Source organism: Lottia gigantea, assembly GCF_000327385.1.
Source record: "Lottia gigantea unplaced genomic scaffold LOTGIsca_8, whole genome shotgun sequence".
Lineage (NCBI taxonomy): Eukaryota > Metazoa > Mollusca > Gastropoda > Lottiidae > Lottia > Lottia gigantea.
Window position 1 is genome coordinate 4,395,973 of NW_008710662.1, and position 16,545 is coordinate 4,412,517.

The window sequence follows — 16,545 nt, forward strand, 5'->3', positions numbered from 1 at the left end:
AATACTACTACGTTATTTTTAAGGATACTGATAAGGTCAAGTATTGTAATTGTTTGTAATATATCAGTGCACTTATTGGGGAGACATTTTGATCCATGTGCACTCCTCCAGCACCTAATGTTTTACATGAATAATACTATGGGTAGGCTCAAATGATTTAACACAGTAATAACGGGCATATTTTCATTACAAATCTCATCTGTGAACATCATACTACATATTCTGACTCTGTTCTGTCCTTCTTCCTGACTTTGTTTGACTTATTGTACTTTTTTGAAAACTCAAAGCTTTATTCAGTTCAATGGTGCTTAACAATCTATCTTGACTTGATTCAGTGTTTCTGTTTTATCTTGCTTTGTCTTGGTCAGTGTATCTATACCATGTAGCCCTGTCTTGGTCAGTGTATCTATGCCATGTAGCTCTATTTTGATCAGAGTATCTATGCCATGTAGCTCTGTCTTGATCAGCGTATCTATGCCATGTAGCCCTGTCTTTGTCAGTGTATCTATGCCATGTAGCCCTGTCTTTGTCAGTGTATCTATGCCATGTAGCTCTATCTTGATCAGCGTATCTATGCCATGTAGCTCTGTCTTGATCAGCGTATCTGTACCATGTAGCTCTATTATCTTGATCAGTGTATCTATACCATGTAGCTCTATCTTGCTTAGTGTATCTATGCCATGTAGCTCTGTCTTGATCAGCGTATCTATACCATGTAGCTCTATCTTGCTCAGTGTATCTATGCCATGTAGCTCTATCTTGATGAGTGTATCGATGCATGTAGCTATATCTTGGTCAGCGTATCTATGCCATGTAGCTCTGTCATGGTCAGTGTATATATGTTATGTAGTTCCGTCATAGTTAGCGTATCTATGTGATGTAGTTCTGCCATGGCCAGTTTATCTATGTCATGTGGTTTCGTCTTGGTCAGCGTATCCATGCCATCTAGTCCTGTCTTGAATTGCCTCCTTGATCAATGTATCTATATAATGTAGTTCTGTCATGGTCAGTGTATCTATGTTAAGTAGCTCCTATATTGGTCAGTGTTTCCATGTCACGTAGCTCTCTCATGGTTGGTGTATTTGTGTCTTGTAGTTTTTTCGTGGCTGCTTTATCTTTGTCATAAAAATCTGTTTTGGTCAGTGTATTTAAGTCCTGTATCTTAGTAGGCCTATCCATATTTTGGTTAGTCTCAATTTTCTATTACAAACTGTTTATAGTTTCTGTCGTGCGGTTTACGGTGAACAATCTTAGAACATTCTGCATATTTCTGTACTCTATCAGACAGACACATTAACTTTCTGAGTTGACAATCTCTGTGTTTTTCTTGCATATTTGGAATTATTCAGTGGTATTTACATTGTTATTATATAATAATAGATATATTATCAGGCATACGACATAATTGGTGGCTTATTAAATTTTAGTTGAAATTTTATCACATTCCAATACATATTTGTCTGCCATTTTAGAAGATAAAGTTGGACTGATCTATTTATTTAATGCATGGAATTGTTACCATGATCTCAAAATCTAGTAGGCCCCAGTATGGACACAGTGTACGAGGCGAACGATCCAATGATTACACAAGCTTTAATTTCAAGCAGTGCTAAAATTTTGATCGAAAAATTTGCAGCCCTTACTCGGCTTCCTCGAAAAGCCATATAGTTCAAATGATAGATGTAGATAGAGGCAATCTAAATTTCTATATTTTTACGTGTGACAGTATGGTTAATTCAATAGTTTATTTATCAGTATATAGGAAGTATAAAACTGTATTACATGCCCAATAAGCTAAATTTTTGTCTGTGTACTTCTGAAGAATAACTCGTAAGGCTAGGTGAAAGCAAGCCGGGATTTGTAATCCCCGAATACACGGCGCCCGGGTTTCAGTTCGTGACTAGACCAAGATATATCCGTTTAGTGAAGATGTGATGAACCAAATAGACCTGGTGCGACAAAGTAGTGCATACATACATCGATTGTGCTGGTAAAAGTTCTATCCATACTCGAGTTCGGACCTGAACCATGTTTATTCTGGACATTAATGCTGTAACTACATTATTGCACGATTCCACATCTGCACTTCGAATATATCATAATATTGTCCTATTGAGAATTCTGATGGTAGCTAATGGTAGGAAAATAACCTCAGGGACACAATTGGCCACCAGCTGCACTATCGATAAGTTGTTGAGAAATAAAAACAAATAAATCCAATTAGCTATAGGAGTTGAAGCCGAAGTTTGATAAGGGAGAATAGAATAACACTAGATACCATAACAGTATGTGACAAACGCCAGATACTTGATACCAACCATTTATATTCTGGATTCTATCTAGTACATTATAATACATGTAAATAAGGACAATTGAATATAATAATGGATTGGGTAAAGGTCATTTGACATCAGAATAAGATGAATTGAATAGAAAATCGGGCTGCTGTGTTATAGAAGGTAAATGTCAATGTAGTAAAAGTGTGGGTGGCCAATTGAGATTTAATTTAACAGATAGCCTAATGACATACCTATTTTAATAATTGTCTGATTTCAACTTTTTTTGGTCTTATTTATGGAGGGATTTTGCAATAGTATTGAAGTTCTGCAAAGGTATAATATGTTATTCTAAAAGAAATACAAGCCTGACTTATAAAATAAAGAGGGTAGGCGAAAGCCAATCCTGTAACAATGTATAATGATGTAAGATATATAAGTATTAATAATTAATTAAGATAAATTACATTAGTATTGTAATTAATATAACGATAGAGATCTATACAATGACTAGTTGATGTAATGAAGCAAGTCATGTGAATTGTGATTTGGTCGTAGTTCCTGTTTAGGTTTTGTTTGAGTATAAACTAAATCGTTTTAATAATGAAATTGATCTTGTAACTATGATTGCTTATTATAAAAACTAAATCCATTTTACGAAACTCACATTTGTTGGATTCTGGTTTGATCTTGGGGGAGGAGAAATATGGCAATATACTATTTATGTATATCTCAACATTTTTCTATTATTTCCTTGGTCAAAACATTAGCCGTGATTATAATGTGGTTCAAATTTATTCCATATCTCGTTTTTCGATATATAATATTAAACTTTAAAATACACAATCTGAGATACGTCTGAGGATTATATTTGCAACAATGGTCATGACACCGAGGGTTAACAAATTGTATTTAGAATGAAATCGGGCATGAGATGTCTATCTAATTGTTCACAGATATGTTCAATTCAGAATCATGATACCATTCTTTATATTAGTTTTTTCTCTTCTAAAATTTCCACTTCCTTACTTCCATCTGTTATCAATCTACTACTATCTTATAATGACAAACAATTCAATTATACTCGACCAACAGGAAATATTTTATTTTTATCTGTATATCATGTCTTAGTTGACTATTACGCCTCATAAAATTCAACTTAAATATAATTTAAGCTAAATGGGCGCGAAGTCAAAATGGTGTTTGCGATGGTTACGTCAGATCTGGTTATATGTTATATATATTCAGATATAGAATAGACGGGGGATTGGAATGATGCTTGAAGAAGTCACAAGAGCACTTAATACATCTTGTGTATCCCATTTAGTGCAAATAGTTAATTCTATATAGTCTTTTGGGTTTAGAATTGTCAATAAGTGGACTATATAGTTGAAGTTAAAACTGTGAAATAAATGGTTATTTCTGGAGGCAATAAAGAGTCAATGGAAAAGTTGGCACGGGTATAAACCAGTAGGTGGCATTGATTAGAATGTGTCGAGTATAATAATCAATGTATCAGATAGTAATGATACTGCATCAATGAATTCAATCAAAGTATCTATTGATATAAAATAATGATATTATATAAATAATAGCTATTAATATTATCACTATGATGAATACATAATCCACTTCCATCTAGTCACAGCTATTTTAGAAGAGTGAATGGAAATACATGCTTGGCTTAGTGTAATGATATATTTCATTTTTATCCACAAAGGTACTAAATCATTAACATTGTATATCATATTCATTTCAAAACGTGATCTAACTGAACATTTGAAAGACCTAGAACAAGAGATGCGTAATTTCGTCAGATAATGGATATCAAGGGTAGTTTCCCGCCGAAATCATATAAATGAGATTGTCGTACTCATGAGTACAAAATTTTGACGAAGTAATGATAATATCTTCAGCTGTCGCATAAATCCAAGCTCAATAAATGTAAACCATAGTTACTTATATATACCTACATTCACTTAAGATTGGAATCAAGTGACTAAAGGAATTTTGGAAGCTTAACGATGCTCAAGACGTCATATCCTTTTTGTAATGTATCCTGAGCATGGTATTTCCCTTTGTTGAACTTAAGATAGTCCCATTAGACTAATACTTTCAAGAATGGAAACAGTTTAAATCTGTGAAATGATATTGTGAAATAACAAAATAAGAGATTGTCAAGAAGACTAGATATTGTCTGTCCATTCAATACTTTAATCACTTTTTATGGATTCATAGCGGAAATTACACGATGTTAATCTAAATTCATCATACAAGCAGGTGATATTAGAATTCCATTCATTGTTATTCCTACATGGAACATGAAACGACCTTTCTCATTAAGTAGAAGAAACAATTAGACATGTTCTGTGAGTCGTGTCTCTGCAGGAATCGCCCACAATCTCATGAAAGGTTTTCAGGAATGAAGAGGCGACTAAACATAAATCATAGAGGCTTGCCTATTATAATCCATTGTAATTTAATATGGCTTTGTCTAAGTGCCATAGCTAATAGTAGAATATGATGGATGTAGACTTATGTTAGACACTATCTAATGGTAGATGTATGTTACTTGTCTAGTAAATTTTATCAAAAATCAATATATTACAGTTCTAGATTCTTGTCTGTAAAGAAGACATTCAAATTTTTTGGAATAATAAATGTTATTAGAGGGTTGAATGGTTCCAGAAAATGTTAAACTGTTGATCAATTTGTTGTACTGTAAAAGTAAACGCCGAATAGATCTTTTAAAAAAATTTTAAATTCAAACCTCGAAATTCTCAATATCACAAAAAGCTAGGGTTACGTTTCTAGAGAATATATGCAATGTATTTACAGTCTTAAGATATATAAAGTTATGTACTTTCAGATAAGTTGGAACATGTTAAGGTTCATGGTTGTATTTGCGTGTATATATATATATATATATATACTACATGTAACTGTTTAAGGTCAATTTCTTATAACAGAGTTTGGACCTGAAAATGGCAATCAATCTGGAGCAATAATCACTACAAAAAGATTTCTATAATGACTTACTAATGCATAAATCTATTCTTTTATATTTTTCAGGTAATGCGTTCAGAAACTACTAATATGTCATCTAATGGTTTAGGTATCGGGTTTAATAATGGCGATAATGGAGAAATGACCATGTGGAATTTAGCAGGCTTAGAAACACCAGACTTTAACTCCAGAAAGCGAGGAGTAAAAAGAGACAATCCAAGTTCCCCGTCAGATTCTGGTAGTTCTACAAATGATACAATCGAAGACCCAAGTGAAAAGAAACCGCGCAACAGTAAAAAATCAGTTCGGCGGAGAAAAACTAGTGCTCGTGAAAGAAACATGCGACGACTTGAAAGTAATGAGCGAGAGAGAATGAGAATGCATTCGTTAAATGACGCTTTTCAAGGGCTTCGTGAAGTTATACCACATGTTAACTTAGAAAGAAAACTGTCCAAAATAGAAACCTTAGCATTAGCCAAAAATTACATCAAGGCATTAACAAACGTCGTATGTGAAATGCGGGGTGAATTTTCTCCATATAAATTCCAAGCTCCTGATCCGGAAAGTAAATCAGAAGAAGAAATAAAAAATACTACTGATATTAATGGAAATGAAAATATAGACTCAAATATTGACACAACCTCCTCTCAATTAGTTACCCTTCCACATGATTTTAATGAATTAGCTGGTGATGATGAACTTTCTATTGATCAGATAGAACCCATGCAAGCTTCGGAGTTTTTACAGGATACAAGTTTATATTAGGAAATCATAGTCAAATGTTGAATGGTCCCGTCTTTTAATTGTGCTTCGCATTTCGCAAAAAGATTGTGAACAATATTAAACCTAAACGTTATGTGTCATTATTATATTCTAATCATTCCGTGGTTGTTATTGTTGGGGCCAGATTATAATCATATAAACACAAACCATGGACCTACCAATTCTCTTCCTATTTCTCTTGACTGTGATTTTGTAATGAAAGAAATAAGGTGATGTTATGTTTTTGCTTGTACAAGTTCTAGAATATTTGAAACTATAGAAACTTATTGGTGATATGAAACTAGTGTTTGGAGAGCGAGAGAGAGCGAGAGATAAACTATGGAATAATAGATGTTTATAAGTGATTATAAGTGCTTTGATTGGGGAAATTGGTTATCATGTTTAAATGTTTTCATTCTTCATTATTCTATTTTCAATCACTTTATATTCATTCATGGCAACATCATTCAAATTATTTTTGTAAAAGAGATCTATTCACATGAATACGCCATGCAATTCAATAACAATTTATTTTTTTGCCCTGTATATTTGCTTCATGTATAAATGGACGGTATAAGATACAATGTATATCCTATTTTCAAAAAATATAAATTATTTATTTTCAAAATTTATTCATTTAACTTGTTGATTATGTACTATATACATATATAATATATTATTTTATGATCTATCTATTTCACGCTATTATATATAATCATATGAGGTTTATCATGCATGATCGGTTAGGGTTGGAATACTATCTCAACTTTGGTTATGGAACTAGCATCATATGTATATAGATATTTCTATTATTCTGTTAAGTTGTTTTAATTTGTGATATAATGAAAAGATCGATACAGCCAGTGTTAGATGATATTATTGTCATAGATGTCAAATCCAGGTCATTAAAACACCCCAATGAACTTTCATTTAATCGTTCAAGCGTCTTCAAGCTCAATTGCATAAGTAAACAAATATTTTCTAACAAATCACTTGCATCTTTTCATCGCTACCAAGCCAAACTCTTCACTTTCGACTTCAACGCATGCAAGAATATGGCACAATCGAAGACTTCCCAAGTAACTTTAGTGTTATTTCATTAAAGGTTCTGGAAATAGCCTTAAAGCAGAAGTATCTGCAATTCATTGACTTACTTTTATTATTTGTATTTGTCATGGTATTCGATGAAACATGTATCATTAAGTCCAGGTCACTAAGAAACTCATCCAAATTAAGTTTGAGATTATATTAAAACATAGAACTAGAAATAGTTGAAATATTTCTCTCTTTGGACATATGTAACAAAAATCTATAAAATTTTCCAATTGATAATTTAGTTCCAGTTTGCTATTACTTTCATCTGTTCTAGATGATAAGTCTTTGTAGCATTGATTAATGTTTCACATTTTACTCTTTTTTTATAGTTACATGTCGTTTGAAATCTGTTGACAAACCAAACCTAGGTTGCCTTGCCCCGTATAACTATTTCTGATTACTGGATTGGATTCTTTCAAAGGCCAGCAATTTGTTTTAAAATCAAAAGTAAAAGGCGAGGTCTGTCATATAATTAAATGAAGTAATTGTATAGTGAAACTATACTAGTTGTACAATTATTCACGTCACCTTTCACAACTGTCAACTCAAGTTATCATTATCTCCCAATTAAATAAGATCTTTTTTCATTGATCAATTATACATAATTATTGATATATACCGAGCTTGAGATATCTACTGAAATATTTGTCATATTCTAGTATATAATTGTTCCCTTTGAGACAAAACATTAAAGCAATGCAACATAAATCTCAATCCTTTTGTACAAAACTCAACAAAATTTTTCAGAATTTACACCATTTCCTCATGCAAATTTGTGCTATTACGCACCCTTTCCTAGTGAATATATCATCTATCTCGATTGCCAGAATACCATTTTTTATTCCCCAAGATTATACACTTGTTTCAATTCTTGAGAACTTCACAATTTGACGTGTATAAATGCTCTACCCAGCCTAGGTCATATGAATCACGAAAAGTTGAATGATGGCCAATTTGATGGAATTTAGTTTCCTTTAATTATATATCTTAAATGAAATTGATGTGATATTCAGTACGATTCTGACATTTTTATGGCCTCCAAGTCTGTGTTCGTGAAAAATTGTAGGCTGGTAGAGAATCAGTGATGAGAATTGGTGAGAATGTCAGACATGGTTACAATGTATTTAGAATAATAATGAAGATCTTTTCATTATATCAATATTTAATAAATATTTGAACACTTATATTGTCTAAAATCTACTTTTATTGTTATTTTTGTGGAGTAGATTATATAGTCTATTTATTTCCTTATATTAGCATAATGTAGACTTATTTAGAATATTTGGTTCATCATCATTGTTATTCATACGCTCGGTGCTCTCAATAATCATTTTATTTTATTCCCATTTATCATCATTCATCATTATATTGCAATTTTCGAGCATAGTTTCTCATTATGTTCTAACCTGAACCATTAATCTTCATTTCCCTCCCGCATAGCAATTCTTCAAGCTGATAAGCACAGTTTAATCGATACAATATAGAATTCCAATATCTTTACATTTGAAACAAACAATTGTAGTTTGGAAGTATTTCTGAAATTGATCTTAAGGTGCCCTCACACCATAGCAATGAACAGTTGCGTATGGTTGCGAATAATGGTCATTCGTAACCATACACAACTAGTGATTGCTAAGGTGTGAGGGCCCCTTTATTAAAAAGGTATAGGAAAGCAGTAGGATGTGTTATATAAATGGCTATCTTATTTTCAATTGTGATATAAATGTATTAAATCTCCGTTACTCCGTAACATGGAACTTAAATCACTTCGAAAACCGAATATTTACTTCATAGGTAAGGATCAAAGGCGTATCGTAAGGGGCGGTAATTGGTTACCATTAAAAAGTATGGTATAGTTAAGGGCCATCCGCTACTTATAGGACACTTTAATCCAATTAACGTAACTTTCAATAAACCATATTTTCTCATCCGAGCTCTTCAATTTGAACAAAAACGCTCGTTTCTCTCATTTGTAACAATGTTTTGTTGAACGAATTTGTTGGTTTGACAATTTCCAGAGATAGTTGTTTGTATTACATGTTGAAGATCATTCAGAATTGAAATTAAGTTACCCAAGAAAGTGAAATAAAAATTATTTGATTTGTTTAGTTACAATGTATCATTCAACAACTAAAATCGCCTGAAATATCAAAAACATGCAATAAAACTAAGTTTATTCTTTATCCTCGGCTACACCTATTATGAAAATCTTTAGCCATTCGTCAAGATGGATATCATTAAATATATTCTTGTACATCTTAACTTACAGATAATCGTAAATGGATTGCTTACGGTCAGTCTTATTGCTATAGTAACCATGGTAAATAATTAAACTAAAAGAGTCTAAGTTATGATGTCACTGACTAACAGATTGTAATATTTAAGCAAGAGATGATTATTATATCTAAAATTGTGATTATTCAACAATTTTTATGAATTGTATATTAAGCAGAATTAAAGTGTACACAGCTTGTAAACTAAATGGCAGCCTTATATCTACCTGATTCAATAAAACACTTGTTATTTAAATATACTTTATCATATATGTCAAAATATAGTTTTTTTCCTCAATATTATCATCATTATCGATTAAAGTATGAATATATTATTAAAATCTGAGCTTTTTTTCTTCTTATTTCATTATATAGCTTATGACGTCATACTAACGTGACTAAACGACTATTTGATTAGAGTGAGAAACATAAGAAATTGTCACAAGAGAAATACGATATGAATTAATGAAATCAGGTGGAATTTTCTCAACGTTATATGGATTTTTAGTTATGTGAGAGAGTAGGCTTTTGAAGAAGGTCAGAAGATACAGCCTTCAGAAAGAATGCAATTCCTATTATGTAGTACTCTAGAATTTGACACCTCAGTTTAATGATGAACGCAAATTAAAGAACCATATCATAATAGAACTGTGATCTTTCGTAATGTCAATGCAACCCGCTGGATCATTAGGTAGACAATCTCTGACATTTCAACTCTCACTAGAGACTAGAATCAGTTCTTGGTTATGAACAATGCGAGTTTATGCTTCATATTTACGGTATTTTCAAAGACTTTTTTCATTAACAAATTTGCAGCTAGTTAACCGAGACTTGAAATGGACAGAATGTTACAGTTTGATAAATATAAACAACATCGAACATTCCAGGGTGTTTTTCATAAAAAAAAAAACATCAGATGACAACCATTTACGGACAACAAATAATTACAGGACATCCAGAGTTGCACCACAACAAATAATAAAGGGGTGTAGTCATTAGGCAATTTAAACTGTCCATTGATTTTCGTTATTTTTAAACCCAAAGAAAAACTTTCAGACACAACAAAAACAACTGAAAATTTGACGCATAAGGCTGCAATTATGGAATAATACTACTTAATATTTACAAATACAAACTTAAAACCACTTATCTACAAATACCAACACAATATCACTAAACAAAAAATACAAACATGATATCACTAAATCACAAATGCAAACATAATATTACTTAACCACAAATACAAACATTATATCACTAAACCACAATACAAACATGATATTACAAAACCACAAATACAAACATAATATCACTAAACCACAATACAAATATGATATTACAAAACCACAAATACAAACATAATATTACAAAACCACAAATACAAACATAATATCACTAAACCACAATACAAACATGATATTACAAAACCACAAATACAAACTTAATATCACTAAACCACAATACAAACATGATATTACTAAACTATAAATGCAAACATAAAAGCATACTAAACCCTACTGTTTTTCGTTTTCTATAACTTTGGACAGCAAAGTGGTTTACTCCTTTTGCTTTCTCCAATTGAGTCATCATTTCAAACTACATTTAAAAAGAGATGTTGTCAAATCATGCAGTGACCAGAAAGATGTTGCCAAATCATGTAGTCAACAGAGAGATCTTGTGAAATCGTGCAGTGAACAAAGGGGTGATGTCAATTCATGCAGTGGACAGATATGTCAAATCATGCACTGAACAGAAAGATGTTGCCAAATCATGTAGTGAACAAAGGGATGTTGCCAAATCATGTAGTGAACTGAGGGATGATGGTAATTCATGCAGTGGACAGAGAGAAGTTGTCCAATATACGCTGAGAACAGAAAGATGTTTTCCAATTATGCAGTGAACAGTCAGATGTTGTCAAATCATGCAGTGAACAGAGAGGTGTTGTATCAACACTAAATCGTCAGATAATCACAGCATATTATAAATTACATGTTATAAATACTCGAGCACGTCAACTCACTATAGTTGAACACCAAAACATCTAAAAGAACTTTAAGATTTAACTTCCACATTTAGATAAGTTGCTTGGAATTGACATATCAAACAGTGTTCGATGTCGAGAGATTATCCAAGTGTCAACGACAGAATAGAGTACAAAACAGCAACATAATGAATGACATTCCCCACGAGAACTTCTTTTAAAGGTGTTAAAAAAGAATTATGGTCAACTAACAGTGCTTTTAACCTACTGCTCTTTACAGATTACTCTTGGGGACGACAATGAATGTTCTTCATTGACTTATACAAATCAAAAGGGTGAAAACAACATTTTATACAATCTTCACTCCTTCCATTTTCTCTATTAACTGCCATTAATTCGTCTGTAGCAGATGTAAAAGTTGGCTCACAGAATAGTCAAGTGGCAAGAAAATAATTTCAAGCTTGGAAAGTTTTAATATTAACTGCCTATAGAAATAATTGATTTGAACTATTTAACCTTTCCACTGTATGAGAAAAAATAAAGAGTAGTGCCACTTTATTATATGTAATGGCACTTCACTATATCATATATATAATTTTTTGTTTTAGATGTTGTTGTAGTTTAATAATTAAAGAGTAATTATAAAGATAAACATGCTACTTCATTCAATCATTGTCATCTCTAATTTTATCTCCTTGTGAACTTATATTGAGCCATATACAACTCTGTTGATGATAAATACATTCCATTCAGTCATGTCAAGGCCAATAGCCATCGCTATCTAATACAAGTGCTTTTTGCGACTGAAAAAAATGCTATTCCATATCGAGATAGATCTTAATAGTCAACTGGTTTTCTAGTCTTTGTGTGTTGGGAAACTTGCAGTTTCTATTTGCACTATTCCAATTTCAACAAAACCTTTGGTCAGGTTCTAGAATCACAGAAAGGTATAAGCGTCCCCAATGCACTAACAAAGAATAGAAAAACGTTTAAGAATGTTAATTTTGGAAACCACTTTACTTTTGAAAAAGCGAATAAACGGTTTTCGTTTAACGAGAACTAAATAATAATTAAACTTTTACATTGGAAACTGTCAATTAGTTACCAGTGCGTTTTAAATCACTTATGTTGCTTAAAGTTTTTCCATTATTGTATTGTTCGCGATTTTATTGAAGAATGACCTTTATTCTTCTTTCTCTATTGACTTACTCTTTCACTCTTATCTTATTAATTCAAACAAAATGAAGGCTTTCTGAAAGCGGAAACTATATTTCGAGCACGGTTAAGAGGCTATTGAAAACCGCCTTCTAAAAATGAATGTAATCAGGGAATTATAAATAGGGTTGAGAGAAGCAGTTTACAAGTGTCAAACTTCTATATTGGCCTATCAATCATTATGTACAAGCATACTGTATTAAATTCTCTCCAACACTACTCAATACCACTGACATTAGAATGGAAATGGAAGATGAAAACAGGAAGACGGGAATCATTTAACTTAGTGAAAATCAAACAGGAAATGACATGAACCTATTGATTAGTGTCGTGGGTAGTCATTGAAATTCATCCATTTTGTTTTTTTCTAATTCCAAATAGAATCTCTTGATTCCAGCATCATTTCTTAGTATTTCTTCAGGTCTGTCAATTATTTATCTACTCGATATTCCACTAATGTACACACAGTTGCAACCAATTCAAACATATCTGAACAGTTTCTATTGAATTATACCTTTTAAGTTGAAGCAAAGGACTAAGTAAAGATTCTGAGCATACGACCTATGTTTGGTAAGTAACAACAACCCCCAATCCCCTTTAAGAACACCCATTCTTTGAGGTAAACTTCAGACAAAAAATTTAGCAAACCTGGAAGACAATCCCATTAGGACTTTCATTGGTCGATACGAACGATAATTTGTAACCACTAACAAATGAGAAAGAATATAGTAAAAACAAAACTTCCGACAAGAAATTGCAAGCATTATGAGATTAGATTCTGCCACGTATTTCTATATTTAGCCTTAATCATATTTCAAAAGAATATAGATGACATTTCAAAATTGCTTAATAAAGATTGCGAGAACATCAGAGGAAGAAATCTATTGACTACAGCAGCAGTGGTACACTGATTGTCATCATCTGACGTTGGGAATATTAGTATATCGTTGATAGAAGACTGCCAATAACCACATTCCGTGACTTCTCTCATTTAAATGACAGTCCAATTGTTATTCTGAACCTCCCCAATTCGTTTTCGGAAGTCTCCTAAATCTAAATTTACAGTTGTAGTCTTGTTCTAATGAATGAAGAGAATTATAATCCTACAACTGCGGATATCTAATTTTCATCTCATCATCAACCTATGTATCAGTTCTGCATTAAATTCTGACATAAAACCAATTTCCTGTGTTATAAGAATTATATCAAGTAGGAAATAACAAATAGCCTAATGATTATGTCACCTAGATTTATTGTGTTGAGATTATTTGGCATCGACTTTATATTGTCTACAAACTAACAGATCTACCTTTTAAAAGCTTGAAATTTAAATCGAAAGATCAGTTAGTAAGTGATAAAAATGCAAATAATCGCTGTTCTCAGAAGCTACACTCCCGCAGCAGAATTTATATTCACCTTCACAGTCAACTTTGAATCAGTTTGAATATATTGTTATTTTAAATCAAATTAAGTATGTCAAGTTTCTTCAATTTAACTTAACTCGCGGACAGTATATTATACATCTTTTACAATGGTTTCTACATGGAATATTTTTGGGATTGTATTGTAAATGCGTTCTGGCGATATTCTCATATAGAAATAAATGAGTAGATAAACTGCATATAATAAAAAAACAAATATACAATGCTGGGAATTCATTCTTCGGTAAAATATTATTTACAAAAATGTTTTTAATTTACAAGAGCGTGAAACATTTCCAGGAATTCAATCTGGAACTAATTAACTTGTGTCACCAGTCAAAGAGATAAAAGACTTTCTCGTATGTTTAATCAATTAACGCAAATTGAAAACATAATATAAAAATTTTATCACAACCTTGATATTTCATTATAAAGTAACGTTGTTTCCTCTAAAATCATTTAATTTCACTTTTCAGTACATCAAATTAATACAATGATGTTATAAAGATGTTATAGATGCATATCTCTCTAGGACAGAGTGTGATAAACATACTGATTAGATAAAAAAAAAATAGCTAGTGACAGAGAGACAGGGTAGGATAAACACACTGATTAGATAAAGACAGCTAGTGACAAATGGTCGGGGTAGGATAAATATACTGATTAGTTAAAGAACTGCTAGTGACAAATAGACAGGGTAGGATAAACAGATTAGATAAAGAACAACTAGTGACAGATAGACAGTGTGGGATAACATACTAGTTATAGATAAATAACAGCTTGTGATAAATGGACAGGGTATGATAAATATGATTATGACTGATTTGATAAATAACCGCTTGTGACAGGGTAGAAAAACTATACTGATTTGATAAATAACAGCTAGTGACAGATTAGGATAACTATACTGATTTGATAAATAACAGCTAGTGACAGGGTAGGATAATCATACTGACTAAAGAAATAACGATCAGTAACAGGGTAGGATGAATGTACTGATTAGACAAATAACAGCTAGTGACAGGGTAAGATAATCATACTGACTAAAGAAAGAAAAGCTAGTGACAGGGTGAGATGAATATACTGATTAGATAAAGAAAAGCTAGTGACAGGTTGAGATGAATATACTGACTAGATAAAGAAAAGCTAGTTACAGGGTGGGATGAATATACACATTAGATAAATAACAACTAGTGACAGGGTAAGATAATCATACTGACTAGATAAAAAAAAAGCTAGTTACAGGGTGGGATGAATATACACATTAGATAAATAACAAGCTAGTGACAGGGTAAGATAATCATACTGACTAGATAAAGAAAAGCTAGTTACAGGGTGGGATGAATATACACATTAGATAAATAACAACTAGTGACAGGGTAAGATAATCATACTGACTAGATAAAGAAAAGCTAGTTACAGGGTGGGATGAATATACACATTAGATAAATAACAACTAGTGATAGGGTAGGATAATCATACTGACTAGATAAAGAAAAGCTAGTTACAGGGTGGGATGAATATACACATTAGATAAATAAAAACTAGTGACAGGGTAAGATAATCATACTGACTAGATAAAGAAAAGCTAGTGACAGGGTGGGATGAATATACACATTAGATAAATAACAACTAGTAATAGGGTAGGATAATCATACTGACTAGATAAAGAAAAGCTAGTTACAGGGTGGGATGAATATACACATTAGATAAATAACAACTAGTGACAGGGTAAGATAATCATACTGACTAGATAAAAAAAAAGCTAGTGACAGGGTAAGATAATCATACTGACTAGATAAAGAAAAGCTAGTTACAGGGTGGGATGAATATACACATTAGATAAATAACAACTAGTGACAGGGTAAGATAATCATACTGATTAGATAAAGAAAAGCTAGTTACAGGGTGGGATGAATATACACATTAGATAAATAACAACTAGTGACAGGGTAAGATAATCATACTGACTAGATAAAGAAAAGCTAGTTACAGGGTGGGATGAATATACACATTAGATAAATAACAACTAGTGACAGGGTAAGATAATCATACTGACTAGATAAAGAAAAGCTAGTTACAGGGTGGGATGAATATACACATTAGATAAATAACAACTAGTGACAGGGTAAGATAATCATACTGACTAGATAAAGAAAAGCTAGTTACAGGGTGGGATGAATATACACATTAGATAAATAACAACTAGTGACAGGGTAAGATAATCATACTGACTAGATAAAAAAAAAAGCTAGTGACAGGGTAAGATAATCATACTGACTAGATAAAGAAAAGCTAGTTACAGGGTGGGATGAATATACACATTAGATAAATAACAACTAGTGACAGGGTAAGATAATCATACTGACTAGATAAAGAAAAGCTAGTTACAGGGTGGGATGAATATACACATTAGATAAATAACAACTAGTGACAGGGTAAGATAATCATACTGACTAGATAAAGAAAAGCTAGTTACAGGGTGGGATGAATATACACATTAGATAAATAACAAC

The 16,545-nt window shown here is 32.0% G+C and overlaps 2 protein-coding genes across 2 annotated transcripts; one reads left to right on the forward strand and one right to left on the reverse strand.

The window, feature by feature from the left end:
* Nucleotides 1-308: 308 nt before the first annotated feature.
* Nucleotides 309-773, reverse strand: LOTGIDRAFT_107942 (hypothetical protein; the record flags this gene model as incomplete). Its single annotated transcript, XM_009067110.1, has 1 exon — nucleotides 309-773. A coding segment is annotated over one exon (465 nt), but the record flags the coding sequence as incomplete, so codon positions are not given.
* A 4,809-nt stretch (nucleotides 774-5,582) lies between these two features.
* On the forward strand, nucleotides 5,583-5,909 carry LOTGIDRAFT_98055 (hypothetical protein; the record flags this gene model as incomplete). Its single annotated transcript, XM_009067111.1, has 1 exon — nucleotides 5,583-5,909. A coding segment is annotated over one exon (327 nt), but the record flags the coding sequence as incomplete, so codon positions are not given.
* Nucleotides 5,910-16,545: the final 10,636 nt, after the last annotated feature.